Raw genomic sequence first — 20,000 nt, 5'->3', positions numbered from 1 at the left:
TACGTAAACTAGACTGACAAACCATTTTAAACGGATATAGCCGATATTAGAATTGATAAAGTTTGCATGAAATAGTAATACTGACTTTCAAGATCCTAAAAGCTTTGCAATGTGACATTTTGTGCTAAATTTAAGTAAGATAAATGTTTTAAATTAAATGTTTTTAAAAGGCTTTGGATATCAGACTATTATTAGGATATCATTTGGATATAATTCAATTCATATTTATGAATATTAAACCATAGCGTTTATACAGTGTAGATTGTGTCAAAGCAGCTTAACATAGAAGTTCTATAACTCAATAACAAGTATACATCATATAACTTGATAATATGAAAAAGGGCTGCACAATATTGGAAATAACTGTCATTGCAATATTTAGTTTTTCTGTGATATATGTTGATTTATATTATATTAATTTCTAAATCAAAAGATGACTAATTGTAATTGATGTAAAATAGCACTCCAAAAGTCTTTACCTATAATTAATTCCGTAAAAGTATTCTTTATTAATGAACACTATATGTTTGTGAATACTTTGAACTCTGTCAGACCTTAAAAACATGTGCAAATGATAACCGTTCACTCGATCATGGTTAAACTCTCTAATAACTTCACAATTCCCATGTTTTTCTGAACTGTTTCTCCTGGTCAAATATAATCATAACTGAATATTGCATATCCTGCTATGTGACTATTGTGGATGTCTAAATTGCGATATCAATGCTATACTGTGCAGCCCACCATTTTAAGGTCAATATTATTAGCCCCTTTAAGCTAATTTTTTTTTTGATAGTCTACAGAACAAACCATCGATATACAATAACTTGCCCAATTACCCTAACCTGACTAGTTAAATTAATTAACCTAGTTAAGCCTTTAAATGTCACTTTAAGCTGTATAGAAGTGTCTTGAAAAATATCTAGTCAATTATTATTTTTTGTCATCATGGCAAAGAAAAAATAAATCAGTTATTAGAAATGAGGTATTAAAACTATTATATTTAGAAATGTGTTGACGAAAATTGCTCTCCGTTTAACATAAATTAGGGAAAAAATAAACGGGGTCTAATAATTTAGGGGGACTAATAATTCTGACGTCATCTTTATATATAACAAATAATAATAATAATAATAATAAATATATATATATATATATATATATATATATATATATATATATATATATATATATATATATAAATTGTAATTAAATAAATGAGTAAATACTGAAACATTCTTCCTTGTGTTTATTTACACATTATTTACACAAATTATCAAAGATTTATTAATTATTTTGTTTCTTAATTGGAGCAATTATATAAATGTCGAAAAACATATAGGATCTTCCACATTTTGCTTATGAACACAAAATCACATAATTTTCATCGGGAGAAAATGTAAAGGCTGACTGGTTCTATTTAATTTCTTTCAGTTTTGTATCCCTTGTATTTCCTCGTAAGAGATTTCCGTAGTTAATGCAGATGATCTTTAAATAGGTGAAAGATGGCGCCCGGAACAGATGATCCTCGTAAACTCTTCATCCTGACCACAGCAGGGAATTACTTCAGCTTGGACACTGCAGCATCTCTGTCCTCCTGCCGTCCACTTGATAACTTTTTAGACGATGGGAATGTGTTTCTTCTCGCTGTCACCAGACAATCAGAAGAGCTCCAGTTCTCTAACAAGGTGATATGGCAGTTGTATTTTTTTATTGTACCTCAATTCCTGCTTTCGCTCTGAAATTGCATGTTTCAAAGTCAGAATGATGGAAATAGAAACATCAGTTGTTTAATAAGATTGTTTGTTTGTTTGTTTGTTTGTTTGTTTGTATACTTTATTGTCCCTCAAGGGGAAATTTTCTGTGAACTCACACAGCACTTCAGCAGGTTCTGACACAATAAAAATTAAAAAAATAAGCCAACATGCAAAAGAATTACATACACTATCGATCAGTGTTTAACAGTCTGATTGACACTGGAACAAAAGAGTTCTTAAGTCTGTTCCGCTTCCAGCGGAAAGTTCTGTATCTTCTACCAGAAGGTAAAAGATCGTAAAATGGAAAGAGTACATGAGATGGGTTACTTAAAATTCTTTTCGCTTTAATCAGAGTGCATTGCTTGTAGATTGTTTGTATAGTAGTAAAAGTTTCAGATCCTATTAGTCTTTTTTATAATAGTAAAAATGACTAAAGATGTTTTGTAAATAAGAGAATATTCAAGATTATAATTAGTTTTGCATAATTAGTTTTTTCACTCTTCTCATCATTTTATGAGAATGTTTAAATAAGCACTGAATAAATAGTCTGATAAACACCAATATTTAAATAAATATATTAATAAAGTAAATGTTACTGCAATAGATTTGAAAGAAAATGTGTTGATGTATCAGTGTGTTAAATTGGTTAATTGTGAATTTTACCAGCATTTCTTATGAGCATCGTCATTTTAGTACATGGGGATATTTATTTTTGCATTAGTGCATAAATAAACTGTATTATAATTAATAAAAATACATTTTTAAAGCTTTTATTAAACACATTTTGGCTCACGATGAGAACAATTTGTTTTCTTTTTCGTTTAAACATTATTTAAATTAAGTAAAAAATGTTTACTGTTCCTGTCAATGAAGCATTTAAATAAGGATATGTGTCAACATTTAATACACACATTGATTTTAATCTTTATAAAATGTATTCATATTTTTTTAATGGATTAAAATGATGGTTTAAAAGAAGAATATGTAATATCTACTTGATTCATGAAAGTAATAATACATAAAATTAAATAAGCAAACAAATAAATAAATACCTCCCCAGGTTAATTTATGGACAACTGTAAAGTACTTTACGTCTTTATAAAGATTTTTTTTATGAAGTCATAATTTAATAAGATTAGTTAAAGAATAGAATAATTCTTCGATAAAGATTTTTTTAATAAGTAAAGCTTCTCCTTTTTGGTCAAATAAAACTGCATTAATATTTAGGATACAAACATTTTTAGGATATATAGCAATATTAAAATAACATTGAGTAACTCACAAATGTTCAATATTTTAACATTCAGTCATTAAATTTTATAATTTTGTCAAATCTTATCATATTATTTTGTCTGTGTAGCTGGAGAATATGGACGGTGACGGCCGAGTTCTGGTGTTCTTTAAGCCTCATCCATGTGTGGTTTCGGAGGAGAACCTTCAGCGCTGCGTCCTGGTGTCCTCCATGCTGGAGTCTCCCATCAGCACCCTTTACCAGTCCCTGCGTCAGGTCTACAGCCCCGTCCTGCTGCAGGTCACGCTCACACACACACCAGACCAGCTTCACATAGATGTCATTAGCTGTCAGGCTTATGTGTGTGTTTTCTGCTCTCTACAGGATGATAAATGGAGTCAGTCGTTCGATTCAAAGCTGCAGTCTCTGCTCAGCGATCTTGAAATCGGACTGGGCTCTGTGCTTAGACACTCGGACACAAAGGATTCTGGGAAACGCAGTAATTCAGAGATGGATGTGTCAAGTGAGTTTTCATGGCTGAGATGTTTCATGTCAATCAAACACTCAGGGTTCATGCATTTCTGGAATATCAAAAGATTTCAAATGTTTATTCCAGACATTGAACTGGTGCACGACCTGCTTGACTGTCTGTTAAAGCGTGAAGTCATGTAGGATTTTTTCTTGTTGCATTAGTCACTCCTGTGTGGATTGTCAAGACATATTCCCTTATCAAGTCGATAAACTCGATCTCAACATGTATGAAGGACGTAAAAACCTGCCATGTGAAAAACCGCGCCGATCTTTTGGTTTGAACACGAGCAGAGGTGAGGGACTTTAGCAGTGAAAATGAAAGTACCCGCCCCCATGACGTCATTTAGCAGACCTAGTTGGAAACCAGACAGATCAGGCAGCATAATACAGAGAGTGGAGCAAAGTGCATCAAATGATCGATATTTAAAAGGGGGATAAAAGAAAAATAGATGAACTATATTATTTTATATTAGACACACATCTGGTGCTTGTATTTGCTCCTGTTATACGTACACAACTTCACACATTGGGTTAAATTAGGCTTTACAGTTTCCATGTTCAGTCCATTACTTCCACTGTATCTTTTTAAGAAAAAGGCAGCAGCTTTACAACCTGTCATTCAATCAGAAGAAGACAAAGTCAAAACCGAGCAAACAGCCAATCTTTCCTAGGCAAAACTTGCAAAAAATACCTCTGTATTCCTGCAACTGCAATATTTACACAATTATTTCTTATTCAAATCTTCTGCAACGCTTTTTAACTCGTGAATTTGTTTTACATTTATTTACACCTTGACCGATTTTTGTATGACATGGCCATTAAAAATACAATGTTGCTTAACCAGATGGTTTTTCAAGTTACTTTTAAAGAGAATGCTACTTCAGTCATGTTGTAATGTTTAGAGAAGACTAGTGACACAGTTAAAAAAAAAAATCGAAATCGTGAATCGGTCAAACTTTATAAAAAACCTAGATTTATTTTTTTTGCCAAATCGCCCAGCCCTACTTCATTGTTGTCATATATTTATTATATGGGAAAAATAAAAAATATACAAGAGGGCGAGTAATTCTGACTTCAACTATATGTATGTGAATACATATGAATGGACTGATGTGTGTGCAGATATCATGACTCCTCTGGATGAGTTCAGCTTCTGGGGTGATGTCAGCCGTTCTGGTCAGAAGAGCAGTGAAAGAGACCGAGCGACACACTTCTGTGAGCTTTTCACCACCATTGAGAAGGTAAACACATGCAGATGAATCACACACAAAGGGCTCTATTTTGACAGTCCATGGTCAAAACGGAAAGCGCAGGGCTCAAACGCTTTCAGGGCGTGTCAGAATCCATATTTGCTAATTTAAGGACGGAAAAATCCGCTTTGCGCTGTGGCGCATAGTCTAAAAGGGTTGAGTTTATTTTCTTAATGAGTTATAGGTGTGTTTTGAAAATAAACCAATCAGAGTCTCATCTCCCATTCCCTTTAAGAGCCCTGTGTCGCGCCATAAGTGCATTTGCTATTTACAGGACGTAAAGTAAGTGTAAGTGGAAAAACTGAGCATTTCACAAGAAAACAGTTAAACAGAGCATCTACCGTGCAAGAATAGAGATAAATGATCTACTTTCACTTTCACTCTTGTGGATAGGGAAACCTTTACGCACAGACATCAATTAGTCTATAAATAATAAATTTTGTTTGTTAAGCGCAAAGATTTGTGTCAAAACTATTTCTAAATTCAGTTCTAATTTCCTGCAAACGAATAAATGAACAATAATAACAAAGTGTGGTCAAAAACCTGAGTTATATCCTAAAACACATGCTGTGCCCCATATGGTCTAAAACCTGACAGGTGGACAAATCTAAGCTTGTTTTTAATAAAACAAAGATAAATATGGATATAATAAATAATACTGCTAATCATAATAACATTATACAAAAGCAAATTGTTATGAATGAACTGAAAAAGCCTCCCGAGATGAAGGAGACATAAAAGCAGTGATTTTTCATATTTATGTAGGCTAGAAAATAATATGTTTTGTAATATTTTAATCCTTTATATTTATATCCTATATCTATTCTTATTATATCCTATATATATCCTTAATATTAAATTTTTTTCATATGTAAAGATATTTGCCTATTGCTCTCTTGTGTGTATTAAGCAGTGTGTAAGCGAGGCGCAACTCTGCGCTGGAGTTTAGACCGGGTTAGTTTTGGTCTAATGAAAAATCTATTATAGTTTCTCAAAATAGCAACGCGCCAGCAGTGCGCCTCAGAACGCCTTCCTTTTTAGACCAGAACGCCTATGGGCGCACAAATGAGCGCTAATGCGTTTGCTATTTAAACAGCGTAGCGCAACACCTCAAAACCACTCTTGCGCCCAGCTGAAACTAGAAAACAAGTATTGCGTCATGCCTTGCGCCACATTGCGCCGGTTGTATGATAGGGCCCATATTCACATGCTGCTTCATTCTCATTTAGCTGTTATTGTGTATATTTTAATGAGAAATCTAGTTGAGATTTTTATGGGTGGGAATGATCTTTATGATGCGTTGGGCAGTTTTCAACACCTGCTGCAGCGCCTTACGCTCCGCAACAGAGCAGCTTCCATACCAGACTGTGACGCAGTTGGTCAGGATGCTCTCTATTGTGCAGGGATAGAAGTTCACCAAGACGGCTGAGGAAAGCTGGTCCTTCTTAAGTTGCCTTCAGAAAAATAGGCGCTGGTGAGCCATCTTGACCAGGCTGGAGGTATTGGTGGTCCAGGAAAGGTCCTTTGAGATGTGGGTCCCCAGGAACTTGAAGGATGAGACAGGCACAACGGCCATCCCATTGAGGAGAATGGGATCATGTGAGCCTGTTCGTCCCTTCCTGAAGTTCACAATGAGTGAACAATAACAATAAGGAGCAGATTATTGTCTATAAGTGGCCAGATGCTGTATCTCCTCCCTGTAGGCAGTCTCATCATTGTTGCTGATTTGACCAATTACTGTGGTGTCATTGGCAAATTTGATGATGGTGTTGGATCTGTTCACAGGCCTATAGTCGATGTTAAAAAGGGAGTAGAGGAAGGGACTCAGCACACAGACAGTACACCACAACACTCAGTACACCAGTGTTGAGTGTGACGGTGGTGGAGCAGATGTGGCCTGATCTAACATTCTGAGGTCTGTTAGTCAGAAAGTCTATAACCTAGTTGCAGAGAGACGTGTCGATATCCAGCTCTCTAAGTTTGATCATTAACTTAAAGGGCACCTATGGTGAAAAATATACTTTTCAAGCTAGTTGGACAAACATATGTGTATATATAGTGTATAGACCATCATATTGGAGAGGGTGCTCGCTGCAGAGCCATTTGAGCAGAGCTGAGCTCCAGCGAGGGGGAGCATGAGCTCTCGTTCTGCCTCCTGTAAGCTGTTTTAATGCGTACACCAACCCCACCCCTAACCCTACCCCCAGTGACATCACTCGTAGAAGAAGTGCAAAAAAGGTGGAGCTCAAGCTCAAGCTCTCCCTCGCTGGAGCTCAGCTCGCCCAAATGGCACTGCAGCGAGCACCACTTGTCATATTGGGGTGATATAAACACACCCAGTGCTTTTTTTTTTCAATTTAACAACATAAAAACAGTGGAGACATTTAAATGACATTTAAAGGCTTCACTAGGTTAATTAGGGTAACTAGGCAGGTTAGAGTAATTAGGCAAGTTATTGTATAACGATAGTTTGTTCTGTAGACTATTGAAAAAAATATAGCTTAAAGGGGCTAATAATATTGGCCTTAAAATGTTTTTTAAAAATAATTCAAAGTGCTTTTATTCTAGCCAAAATAAAACAAATAAGGCTTTCTCCAGAGGAAAAAAATATTATCAGACATACCAGCATATCAGCTCTTCCCTCTTAGTCACATACCTGTCCGATGGCTCATTATGCAGCTCATCAGGTGTGACTCACTGCATTAGTAATGATAGTTCATTCCTTCTCGCATAGATCATTTACACTCAAAAAGTGACTTAGAAAATTTAATTGAATATATTATTTTCTGTGAGCAAGTAAACAAGATGATTCTTGAAGCAAAAACACTTGGCTACAAGATCCAGTTCTCAAAAGTCTTGTGCACAAATGTTTTCTGTGTGTTTCACAGCCTTGTTACAGTGACTTCTTCAGTGATTTTTTTCCACTAACCACTAGGGATGTAACGGTATTGTAAATACCGTCATACCGCAATATTATTTTTTTCGATATTAGCGTAGTCGCATGACTCGGTAAAACTATAGGTCTTCTGAGAAAATTTGCTCAGGCGAATGAAGCGAACGGGAGGTAGCGAAAACTACAATTCCCATCAGCCCAGGCTTGGCCATCATCCCTTGCGGTCTGTTGTCGCTACAGATCCAGTAATGCAGAAATGGAGTGTGCTGCTAGAAGCGGGGATGAAAAAGAGCTGGAAAACTCTAAAGCGGGTGTTGTCGCCGCGCGCGTACTGAATAGCGTTGTTGTCGCGCGAGTTCTTATCAGCTGTGTTGTCGCGCGAGTTCTTATCAGCTGTGTTGTCGCGCGCGTACTGAATAGCGGTGTTGTCAGCACTTTGTTCAGATTGATGCAGACATGAGATCTCTATCTCACTCATGGTTTGTCCTCTCAAGTGGGGGAAAGACAATGCACAACGTTACCCACTGCTGTCAACCTGGGCCAAGTCATATCTCTCTTGTCCCAGAAACCTCAGTCCCAAATGAGAGGGTTTTTTCTGTTGCAGGGGACATTGTAAATACCCAGAGATACCAGCTTTTACCAGATTATATTTATATGATAATTTTCCTTAAAGCCCATCTCTATCTAAGTGAGTGAGTGATTAAATGTTGAATGTGATGAGTTTTCAACAATACTAAATTGAATCTTTATTTTTTTTACATGGTTTAATATTTTTTTGTTATTAAAATTGAACTTCCTGTTTCAAAGCTTACAGATAGATGGCTAATTTGTATGTCATTGACACTTTTGGCACTTTTTTGGAGTATTTTCATAAGTTTTGTTTTTTCCTGTAAATGATTCAATAAATACCGTACCGTGACATTCATACCGAGGTATTACCGTACCGTGAAATTCTGATACCGTTACATCCCTACTAACCACGCATAAACATTTCTTTCTCAAAAAAACTTACATATAATTGTAGCCCAGCTTGTGCTGTTTACAGTGTTATCACACTTTAGCCATTCATATGTTTTTAAGATACTGAAAGCAACAACTTCTCCATAGCCCCAAAACACCCTTAGACACCCCTGAGGGTTGAAGAACAAGCCACTTTTCAAGACATCCACGTGGGCTGAATTCTTTGTTTGTTTCAGGACTACAGTAACCTGGACAGTTTCAGTCTGGTGGAGGTACTGGACCTGATTGAGAACACGCGTGAGGCTGTAGACGATGTGTGGAAGCAGAATGAGCACACGCCTTACCCCGAAACACGCATGATCAGACTCATGGATGTCATAGGTGCACATCATGCTCTTTCTCATTTCCATTTCATTCATTATAATAATAATAAGTACTAATATCATTCCTGATGTTTGAAGGTGGAGCTCTAGGCAGGTTTGTTCAGAGGAAACTGAGTGACCTTCGCTTGTGGGAGGACCCTTATTTCACAGTGAGGGAGGGGCTTAAAGGAGGTGTGGCTGTGTGTGAGCAGTGGGTGGCGGCCTGTGAACACCTGACTGGTCAGGTGTGGAAACGCTACGCCCCTCATCAGTGGACTGGAGAGAAGCACCGCCCTCAGGGACTACACAGCCTTGCACAGCGATTGGAGGAGGTCAGACTGCACACCTGTCAATCATCTCAGATAGTATAATCTGCTGCTTTACTAGTGTGTATGTGTGTATTAGGTGGTGCAGGTCCGATCTGTGTGTGAGAAGCTGCAGCGCTTGCTGTCTGGAGGGAAACAGCAGATTTCTGCTGCACGTGTGTATCAGCCATTCACAGGACTCAACCCAATACACTACAACCCTTATACTGAGGTACAGATCTTTACTATGATATAATATGTAATAATCATTTTAAAGAGTCCCTGTTATGCATTATAAATGGTGATATTTTGGGTTTGGGGGTCTTCAACAACAGGCTGATCTGCATGCAAGGTCAAAAAAATACTTTCATTGTCTTATACTTGCATTTATTTTGCCTGATTATCCCAACGACTCACATATGATTTGTTTAGCGATTCTTTTGTTGCCAAACCCCTCCTTTGCATGAGGCTAATCAGAACTGATTGGTGCGATGACCCAGTCTGTTGCGATTGGTCGACTGCGTTGAGCATGAGACGTAAAGAAACGACTATGGCTATGAAGTAGCACAGAGTATGTGAGAGCCCAATGCTGAGAATGCATTAAAGCAGGGTTTTTCAAAGTCTAAGACAGTGGGCCTCCCTTTTGACACAACTTATCCATTGGCGCCCCCCTCCTCCCAAACACGCACGCACGCACGCACACACACACACACACACATATATATATATATACAGTATATATAAAGACACAGACAGATGTCAGACTGTTAACTCACTTTTATCATCATTTGCATAAAAGTGCAATTATTTACAGAGTAATAACAAGTATTTAAATATAACGTTTTTAAAACTAGGATGATGGTTCAATATGAATAGAACAGATCCAAGAACTGTTCATCCCAGTCAAAACACTCGAAGTTTAGCGGGTCTCATGCTGTCATTAGCCAAAATATTTTGACAAACCACACATAAAGGTCGTGGTTCATCAGCTGGTCCTGTCCACGTAAATCCTAAACTCAAATACTGATCATCATATCGTCGTCTTTTGGGTTTAAACCCTGAACTTGAAGGCTTTTGTGGCGAGGGGGCGTGGCCGAGAGCCGTGGGAACGGAGTGAGGCCACCGCGTAAGTGGATATACCTGCGGTGCGCACCTGCCTCGGATCCCATGGAAGGAGCTCTGGATCATAAAAGGAGGAACAAGGGCAGAGGAAGCCGAGAGAGGACCGGGCCGGACATATTTTACTTTTGCTTTCAGTTTGACGGCAGTCTCCGTGAGGAGCTTCTTCCCAGCGGCCAAAGGGCCGTGAACTTCATTACAGCTTTGAATCGGGGGTCTCAGAAACCGACCCATTGTATTAGCAGGCATATACCTGTATTGGCGGGCTTGCCAAACAGAAGCGAATTCACAGCTATGGCCTTCTGGGTAAAAAAGGTTTTTTTATATTTGACGTATTATTTTTTTGCTTTGTTTAATTAAAACGTTTAAATATAATAAAAAATACATTTAATAATTAAACTTAATAATTATATTTTTATTATATTATATATTTTTACCACGCCTCCCCTGACATGCTCTGGCGCCCCCCAGGGGAGGCGCGCCTCACACTTTGAAAACCCCTGCATTAAAGCAATGCAGTTAAACACCAGCATGTTACTCAACTCTTAACCCTAACCCCAAGTAATAACAACGACACACGTTCAGTATTAATCCACACAGTGACAGAAATTGAACTATTTTAAAAATGGACCGCGCATAGCATGTGTAGGATCAGCTGATGGATGGTGGCCATAGCATTGACAAACGGCAGAGGATTACATGCTCAGAAACGCAATTAAAATGGTAAAAGAAGAAGCATGAGCCTGCTTTCCAATGCGGTTTTGGAGAAGATAATTGAATAGCCCCATAAAGATTTAACCTGAGAGATGCAGTACAAGCACTGATCTATAATAGATATTTGATTACAAGCTGCGCGGAGCAATTACAAGTTACAACACACTATTAAATACACATTTTGCAAACTACAGAAAGCAAGGAGGCAATCATTTTAATCACATTTAAAGGTTTTAATCCGGAGGAAAAAGAAATTGGTTCAATGTACTGAACGATGAACTATGTACTGACGAAAGTTTCTGTCAAGGTCCGACAAAGCTCCATACTCTAGTAGTCATTGCTGCTCTTTCCTTTAAAGGTGCAGTAGGTGATCTGCCTAAATGCTAATCACTTAGCATAATATCTTTCAAAAACAATCCCTCCCGTTGTCCAAAGCTATGCCTTTTGAAATCACCAGGGGCCTCATGTATCAACGCTGCGTACGCACAAAAACTTTGCGTACGCCAGGTTTCACGCTCAGAATCGCTCACGTTTGGATTTACTAACAATGAACTGAACGTGGGAATGTGCGCAGCTTCACGGCAGCTTTCTGGCAGGCGTACGCACATTTTTTTTGCGTGTCTGTTTTATTTCCATTGGCGACTCCTAGAGGCAGTTGTGTTAAATTCCTCTCTACAAAGTGTCTGAGCCTTGCAATGGCAGCTGTATGAGACGGGTTCAGCAGGTATATAAGGGTTCCATACCATACATTTGACCAGCTAAACATTAAAGCACAATTTGCAGCAGTCGCCTGTTTTCCCAATGTAATCTGAGCTATCTACTGCACACACATTGTTATAAAGACACTATCTGAAGATGAATTTGCATGCGTGAATCAGAAACATTTCCATTCAATAAATGTGCAAATAAAATATGATGCACAGACTTATTAATGATTCCTACTTGTCTTTCTCGTGATAAATAGTTGGCAAAATATGATATGTAGCGGGGGAAAAAACAAGAAAGAGTTCACCAGACGCTGGATTCGAGCCGAGTTCATGCTCGAACGTATTAATTCATGATCACATGCGTCTTACGAGTAGCGCCACTGAGACTGTTAAGCGTCCTGCAACATTTTACAGATATAAACCACACTATTTCTTTTTTTAATTCACTCAGTGCGATGTTCAGACCCAGCTGTGTTGACTGCATCAGCTAAACTCTCCCACTCTATTTTTTTCTTTTGTTGTTAATTCCGGAGAACAAACTTGCAAATAACACCGCTTTTCTCCGATCTACCTCCGAAAGCAGCACCTCCAAATCACATTCTGTTCAAAGTTTCTCTTCTTGCTTGCTTTTGCCTTTGCTTTTTCGTTGGGTTTTGCCTTTAGCATAGTCATTAGCATATTCATACGGGGGAGGAGGCAGGGAGGGGTTTTGCGCTCGTGCATGTTGCGCTCAGTTTCACGTTCATTCAGATGTACAAAAGAATATGCGTGAGATTCGGTGTACGCAGTGTTTTATACATCTGAATTTTTTTCTGCGTACGCACATTTACAGCTTTGTGCGTACGCAATGTTTTAGTAAGATTTCCACGCAAGTCTTCGTACATGAGGCCCCAGATCCCACTAGATCATGTCATTTGCCAGTTAGAAAACTTTATAGTACTTTATAATACTACGTATCGGATATCTTTATGATATAAAGCATGCTTTCAGTTATGGAGTTTGCAAGTAAAACTTGTACTCTCTCATGTATCACTCTCTCATGCCCCTTGTCCTAAAGCGATTACTGTATGCTTAGTGCTTGGTTAGCGGGTTACAGGAATTACACTTATTATTAAGCCATACGGACATGCTATTTCAGACAGAATATTTAAAGTAGCATGGTAAACGATATAGAGACTGTGTCATAAGCTGTCATTGTTCAGAAATGAACCAATGTTAATATAAAACTAGCTTCAGCTCAGGTAAGCAGACTAGGTGGAATAGCGCTGTTTACTGATGTTTTGTGGTTAAACTCAACAAAAATCTACATTATCGATGCTGTAAAAGGACATTGTGAAACTGAAAATAGTCACATCAATCTTTCGCGAGGATATTTCAGTGGCTGAACAACACTTCTGTGCAGATAACCCATTCATAACACCACAATCTACATCAGCTTTAAGTGACTAAAATAGTTTAAAACAGAACATGACCTTCAGAAACAGAAATACTTCAGCCATGGTGTCATCCTCCCTACTGCAAAACTATCTCCAATATTGATTCAGGATTTTAAAAGGTTTTGTTTCAGCATTCAGCACTGTCACTTTTGTCCACACGGCCCACGTGAATGCTCACTGGCGGTTCTGCGTGAATGGGTGCGCAGTTGTTCAAATCTGCATTTGCTGACAGACAGTTTGGGCTACCTATTAGAATTATGGAGATTATCAGCCCGACAATATTTAATTGGATGAACATTTTTTTGTTTTGTGCCTTACCCAAAATATGAAAATACGTATAAATATATTTCCATCATTTACTTTAATCAGTACTATTAAAATGTGAAGAGACTTTCAACATGTTTTTGAAGACAATCACCTACTGCACCTTTAATAACAAACGGCTGGCGAATCCCACACTGCAGGGTAGGTTGTTGTATGAATCATCAGAAAAAGGAAAAGAACAAGCACAGCACCAGGTTGGCTATACTGTGGTGTTGTTGTGAAAACAAACTTTTTTTTTATTAAAGGCCCCACAGCCGCCTTTCTGGTCATCTCTCTTATAGTAATATTTACGTCATGATCAAGCCCATGATCCCCGTGCTCTGCTAGGCTCTGAAGGGAAAATGGCTTTCTCATTTTGCCGGATCCGGCACCTCATATTTGTCGATGTTTTGTATCAAAATATTCAGACAAAAGATGAATCATATAAATGACTGTGAGTCGACTCTTTCGTTTAAGAACACTGTGCACTTTTTGAGATTTAAACCTCAGCTGGATGTTGTCATTCACTTAGAGCTGTGTTACACACTACATGGAAGCTCATTTTACATCATTTATATGATTCAGCTGCATTTCCTGTGAAACTCCTATGAAAGTGATGTTTAATAGAGCAAATCAATCTTTCACTATTATTTATTTTAGTTTGGTTTTAATAAAAAAAAAAAAAAATATATATATATATATATATATATTTTTTAAATATATATAAATATATATATATATATATATATATATATATATATATATATATATATATATATATATATATTATTTATATATATTAAAAAAAAAATATATATATATATATATTTTTTTTTTAATATATATAAATAATATATATATATATATATATATATATATATATATATATATATATATATATATATATATATATATGTATATATATATTTAATATATATATATATATATATATATATATATATATATATATTTAATATATATATATTTATTAAATATATAAATAAATAAATATATATATTTATTTAATATATATATATATATATATATATATATATATATATATATATATATATATATATATATATATATATATATATATATATATATAAAACTGATAATGTCAATATTATTAGCCCCCTAAGCAATATTTGTTTTGGATTGTCAACAGAACAAACCACTGTTATACAATGACTTGCCTAATTACCCTAACTTTAACCTAATTAACCTAGTTAAGCCTTTAAATGTCACTTTAAGCTGTATAGAAGTGTCTTGACAAATATCTAGTCAAATATTATTTACTGTCATCATGACAAAGATAAAATAAATCAGTTATTAGAGATGAGTTATTAAAACTATTATGATTAGAAATGTGTCGATAAATTGTCTCACTTGAGAAATATTTAAAGAGCCCATATTATGGGTTTTTGAAAATTCCCCTCCATGTAGTGTGTAACACAGCTCTAAGTGAAGTGAAGTATCCAGCTAAGGCTTAAATCTGTAAGAATACAGTGTTTAAAACGGTTGATTCATCTATAAAAGAGTCGACTCATAGTACTTCAAACGAGTCGTCTAGATACCGATTCATTAGGTGTTTCTCCATGACGTACGAACGAAACCAAGTTATTCACGTGCACGCGCAAACCCGGGAGATTTCAAACCTGAGGCCCCGCCCTCTCACGCAGAAACCCAGACACACACACACACACACCCACAAACACACGCACACAAACATGCCGGTCGATTGAAGTCACACTGCAGATGGATATTATCGAGGGTCTACCCAAAGATGAAACCTCAGCATTATAGCCAAGCAGTTGGAAACTTCTGGAAACTTCTGGAAACTACAAGCTACAAAGAATACTTCATCTGAGTTTGTTAAAGGAAGGATCAGTAAAGAGTAACTTACTGCTGGACGTCAGGATGGGTTTCTTTCTCCATTTCTCAAGTGTAAGTACGTGCGGTTAAAGTTGCCTCGTTGACTCTAGCTTGCAAATGTATTTAGTTCTGATTTGTTACTTGTAACCGCATGTACTGTATCAGGTTAACTCGCTATATTCTCTTATCGCGTGCAAAGTCACGTTAAAAACGCGACGCGCGCTGCTTTGTTTTTGGAGCTCCGTGGTAGAGGTCTGCATTCCCGCGGCTGTCCCCGCGCCAGATTTCTGAATAAATCGCGGGAGCGGTCTGTAACGGGTTTAATTTGGGACGGGAACGGGCTGTCTAGCAATATCACGGATATTGCTATGCGAATGAGAAAGAGAAAGAGAGAGCTTTGCCTGTGTGTCTGCTTGGTGCTTGTGTGTGTGTGTGTTAGTGCGCATGCGCGCATATGAGAGAGAGAGAGAGAGAGGCTGTTTCTCAATATGCGTTCTTCAGCGGTCTTGCGTCCTCGTGTTCTCGTGCAACGTCATCATCAGCTGCCCAAGTTCAGTTCCAATACTCAAGACCGCAAGTACGGAGGACGCGTGAAACTTCCCGCATGTGATCTTGATATCGAGGACGCACTGATGCAGACTTGAGCACCGAACTCACTCTGGAAGTCCCAGAAGTCATTGCGACTGGAGGTGGGAAGCGCTGCATTTTATTTAGATTTATTATTAAAGTTTGGAGATATTACTTATTTACATCGGGAGTTTCCCTAATTGAAACGGTGAAAGTAAACATTACCATGAACATCCTTATAAAGGAATAAACACATTAAGGGTGTTTGTTTGCTGAAATTCGTATTAACATCTGTTTTATTCATATTGTGCAACATAAATTTATATTGTTTTTATGCAAAATATATATTTTGAAAAGGGGAAAAACAATAAATCGTTGTATGAAGGCTGTAATGTTTAAATAATTTCCATTTAAAACGCGTGAAGGTCACATGACCATCAGGAAGAACGCAGCATCCCATTTCTCAAAGGACGCGTTCTCTGCCCTCGCAGTCTCCTGAGTTCGTTCTTCTGAGGACACCTGGCAAGACCGCTCTCCAGAAGAACACAAGTCCGTTCTCTGCGTTCTTGGAATTGAGAAACAGCCAGAGCTTTGTGTGCTTGGTGCTGTGTGTGTGTTTATACAGACAGCTTGGCTGCCTGGACTGTATAGCTGGGTGATTTTTGGTTGTGTTTTCCCCTGCTCTTTAGCGGGATCGGGCGCGGCGGGAAGAAAACGGGGCGGGTTCTCAGGCTAAAACTTGGCGGGTGGGGGCGGAAGCGGGAGCGTTGTCGTTGTGTTTTTGTGTGTGTGTGGCAGCTAAAATCCACGCCTACACTATCGAGCGTGTATGAACTGTGATTACTTTTTATATTGCTGATTAGCTGTTTGGTATTTCACTCTCTGACTGAAGGCAGTCGACCAATCGCGACAGACTGTCATCGGTCCAATCAGCTCAGATTAGCTTCGCGCTAAGGAGGGGTTTGGGAACAAATGAATCACTGGACGATTCATACAGGAGTCGCTGGGATAATTAGGTAAAAATAAATGCAGATTATAAGACCATGAAAGTGTTTTTTGACCTTGCATGCATATTAGACTGTTGTTGGAGACCCTTACAACCAAGATATGACCCTATTTCATGTATAATATGGGCTCTTTAAAAAAAGAACAATTTCACAGGAGAGCTAATACATTTGTCTTCAACTGTGTGTGTGTGTGTGTGTGTGTGTGTGTATGTGTGTGTGCGTGCGCAGCCTTTATGGAGAGCTGCAGTGTCTCAGTTTGATCGGCTCATCGCTCCAGCAGAACAGGAAGCAGCTGGAAAGCTCAAGACCTTCATAATAGATGCGCAGGACAGTCCACAGCAGGTACATGCATTCACAGCAGTCTAAATATCCAGACATTTGGCTTTCTGTGTATATTATAGCTTATTCTAGCCAAGTGTGTCCGCTTAGACAGGAAATGACTGTCTGACTGCAGGCGCTAGAGAGATGGAAACAAGATAGAACAAAAATTGACAAACAAAAATTACAGCTAAAACATTGATATTATAGGCGTATTAATTACACTTATTTACATTCATCAGAGAATTGCATATTAAAATGCATCACAGTTTCCACAAATGTTTTAAACGTTGATTGGAATAGCACTAATAATGTGCTCCAATTCAAATAGAATTTTAAAGGGGTCATAAACTACCTTATTTTATTTATTTATTTATTTTGTGCTCTTCTTTGAGGTCCACATATAAGGTTTTGTAGACTTTTACATAAAAAACTAAATGTAAAAGTATTTGTCTATATTCTGTGTTGTTTTTGACCCCCTCATCAGAACGCTCTGTTTGAATGGGTGTTGTCAATTGCATACTTGGAAGTAAATGCCCACTGCTTTGGGATGCGTTTTCTAAAGAAAAACATAACTTGCGGCTGAACTATCATAGTAAGATGCATCAATTGGAAAAATTATGTAGTGATGAATGTTTCCCAAAACACGTAATTTTCCTGTCGCAGATCCATCTTTTAATCCACGTTAGTTATAACGTAAAAAAATGCTCATAATGATGCTCTAAACCAGGGGTCTCAAACTCAATTTACCTGGGGGCCGCAGGAGGCAAAGTCTGGGTGAGGCTGGGCCGCATAAGGGTTTTCACAAAAAAAAGTCCTCAAATGTCATTATGTAACAGTTTTAATTATTTCTTCTGAACATGAAGTGTCCTGAACATTAATAGAACATTGAGTGAGGATTATGAACAGTTCTTCTGAACATGGCATCTTTTGCCTACTTCTTGCTGCCAGAGACTTGACAGCGCTTCTTCTCACAAATCTGAACCACATTTGGCTTTAGAGCGGAAGCAGTTGAGACCCTCAGTATGGCTTGAAGATGATCATCATTAAGTCTAGACCTGTACTTTGACTTATTGAAGTCCTAGGGAAAAAAGTAGGGGAACTCACTCAAAACTTCCATTCCCTCACCTAAAAAAAGGCGTATATATGTATAAATAAAACACCCCCACCCCACTCCAGTCACATCAGTCTGTATCTACCTATAATATCGGCAGGCACGTGCACACATAGGGCTCAACCTGTGCAGAGCACATGCCCTTTTTAGTCTTGCATAGAAAGTGCCCTTCCAAAATGATCAAAAGTGCCCCCGTGACGCGACACACCCTCGGTCCCGCCCTTCAGTAGGCGCGCGATAACACCGCTCTTGAGTACGCGCGCGACAACACAGCTAATCAGAACGCGCGCGACAACGCGCATTGAGTGACAAGCGCGCTGTGTACGGATAGAATCAGCGGAGCGGGGAGCGCTCTCTCTCCCCGCTCCGCTGATTCTGTCAGTGTACAGCGGTCGGCGCGGGCCACAAAATATTGCACTGAGGGCCGCAAATGGCCCGCGGGCCGCGAGTTTGAGACCCCTGCTCGTGTTTTACACGCATTTAAAAACAATTAATCTATTATTAGTATACCAAAAATATTAGTTGTGGTAAAAACATGCACTCCTTTTCCATATTAATCAAAATCTATGTAAATGGAACATATAGGGCCTGTGTTTCCTTTACAAATATTTTTGAGAATACTCAATATTCTATTCTAATACATAAAATCACTTACAAAAGCAAACACGTATTCTAATATCATAAATAAATAAATAAATAAATAAGTAATGAGGTGATTTATTTAGAAATTAAATAAAAAAATTATTATTTATTAGGTAATGAAAAAAAACTAATAATAATATTGATGATGGTGATGATGATGATGATGATGATGATTATTATTGTTATTATTATTATTATTATTATTATTGTTATTAAGTAGGATATTGTTTATTTTTATTTTTTTTTGAAAAGTCCACTTTTACAATTTGACACTTGTAAACAACTGCAGAAATATTGTAACCAACAGGTCCATGTCATATACAGTACAGATACTTAATAAAAACCTTCTATATATTAAAAGCATTAACGTATGCTATGTTTTTTTCATTTGTTTTCACTTTGGAGACATAACATAATTCCATTTTTAAATAATAGGTCACCTATAGCTTTCGTCATGAATCACGGCTGTGTTGAAAATGACATCAATGTTTTTAAAGTGCACTGCGAAGGGAGCACAATTGTAATTAGAAGATCGCTAAAACTAAATTGTAAATATACTTTGAAAGCAAATTACACCTAAGAGAGATTACTTTAATGTGTTTTTTTTTAAAATCATTCCAAGTTTAAATGTTAGAACGTTTTAAAGGAATAGGCCATAGGGGGGATAACTGGGAATAGAACACAGACAGGAACAAGGTTTTTAACTACAGCTCCAGAGGTGTAGTTGCAAGCATAGAAGTTTGCGACGCAGTTTGTCAATGTTTGTTGGATTTGGCGGATTTTGAACGACGGATTTGGGAAATGCCAAATCAACTAACTATGGTTGTAACGACAGAACTTGCAACCCTAGTTGGCTAACGATGGATTTCAGAAACACACCCCTGATTGGCTTATGGTTTTGTAGTTTAA

The 20,000-nt window shown here is 37.6% G+C and overlaps 1 protein-coding gene across 2 annotated transcripts in view; it reads left to right on the top strand.

Moving 5' to 3' along the window:
- dync2h1 (dynein cytoplasmic 2 heavy chain 1) overlaps window positions 1-20,000 on the top strand; it is a 277,874-nt gene that overhangs the window by 462 nt on the left and 257,412 nt on the right. For both annotated transcript variants that reach the window (NM_001423300.1, NM_001423299.1), the window contains 8 exon segments: window positions 1,499-1,688; window positions 3,118-3,288; window positions 3,373-3,511; window positions 4,642-4,760; window positions 8,859-9,003; window positions 9,084-9,316; window positions 9,390-9,521; window positions 17,246-17,359. In NM_001423300.1, the coding sequence (NP_001410229.1) occupies window positions 1,506-1,688; window positions 3,118-3,288; window positions 3,373-3,511; window positions 4,642-4,760; window positions 8,859-9,003; window positions 9,084-9,316; window positions 9,390-9,521; window positions 17,246-17,359 (1,236 nt within the window). In that variant the 5' untranslated portion in view covers window positions 1,499-1,505.

Source organism: Danio rerio, chromosome 15 (genome assembly GCF_052040795.2).
Source record: "Danio rerio strain M-AB ecotype USA chromosome 15, GRCz13ab, whole genome shotgun sequence".
In the NCBI taxonomy this organism is placed as follows: Eukaryota; Metazoa; Chordata; class Actinopteri; order Cypriniformes; family Danionidae; genus Danio; species Danio rerio.
This window is presented reverse-complemented; position numbering and strand designations above follow the sequence as displayed.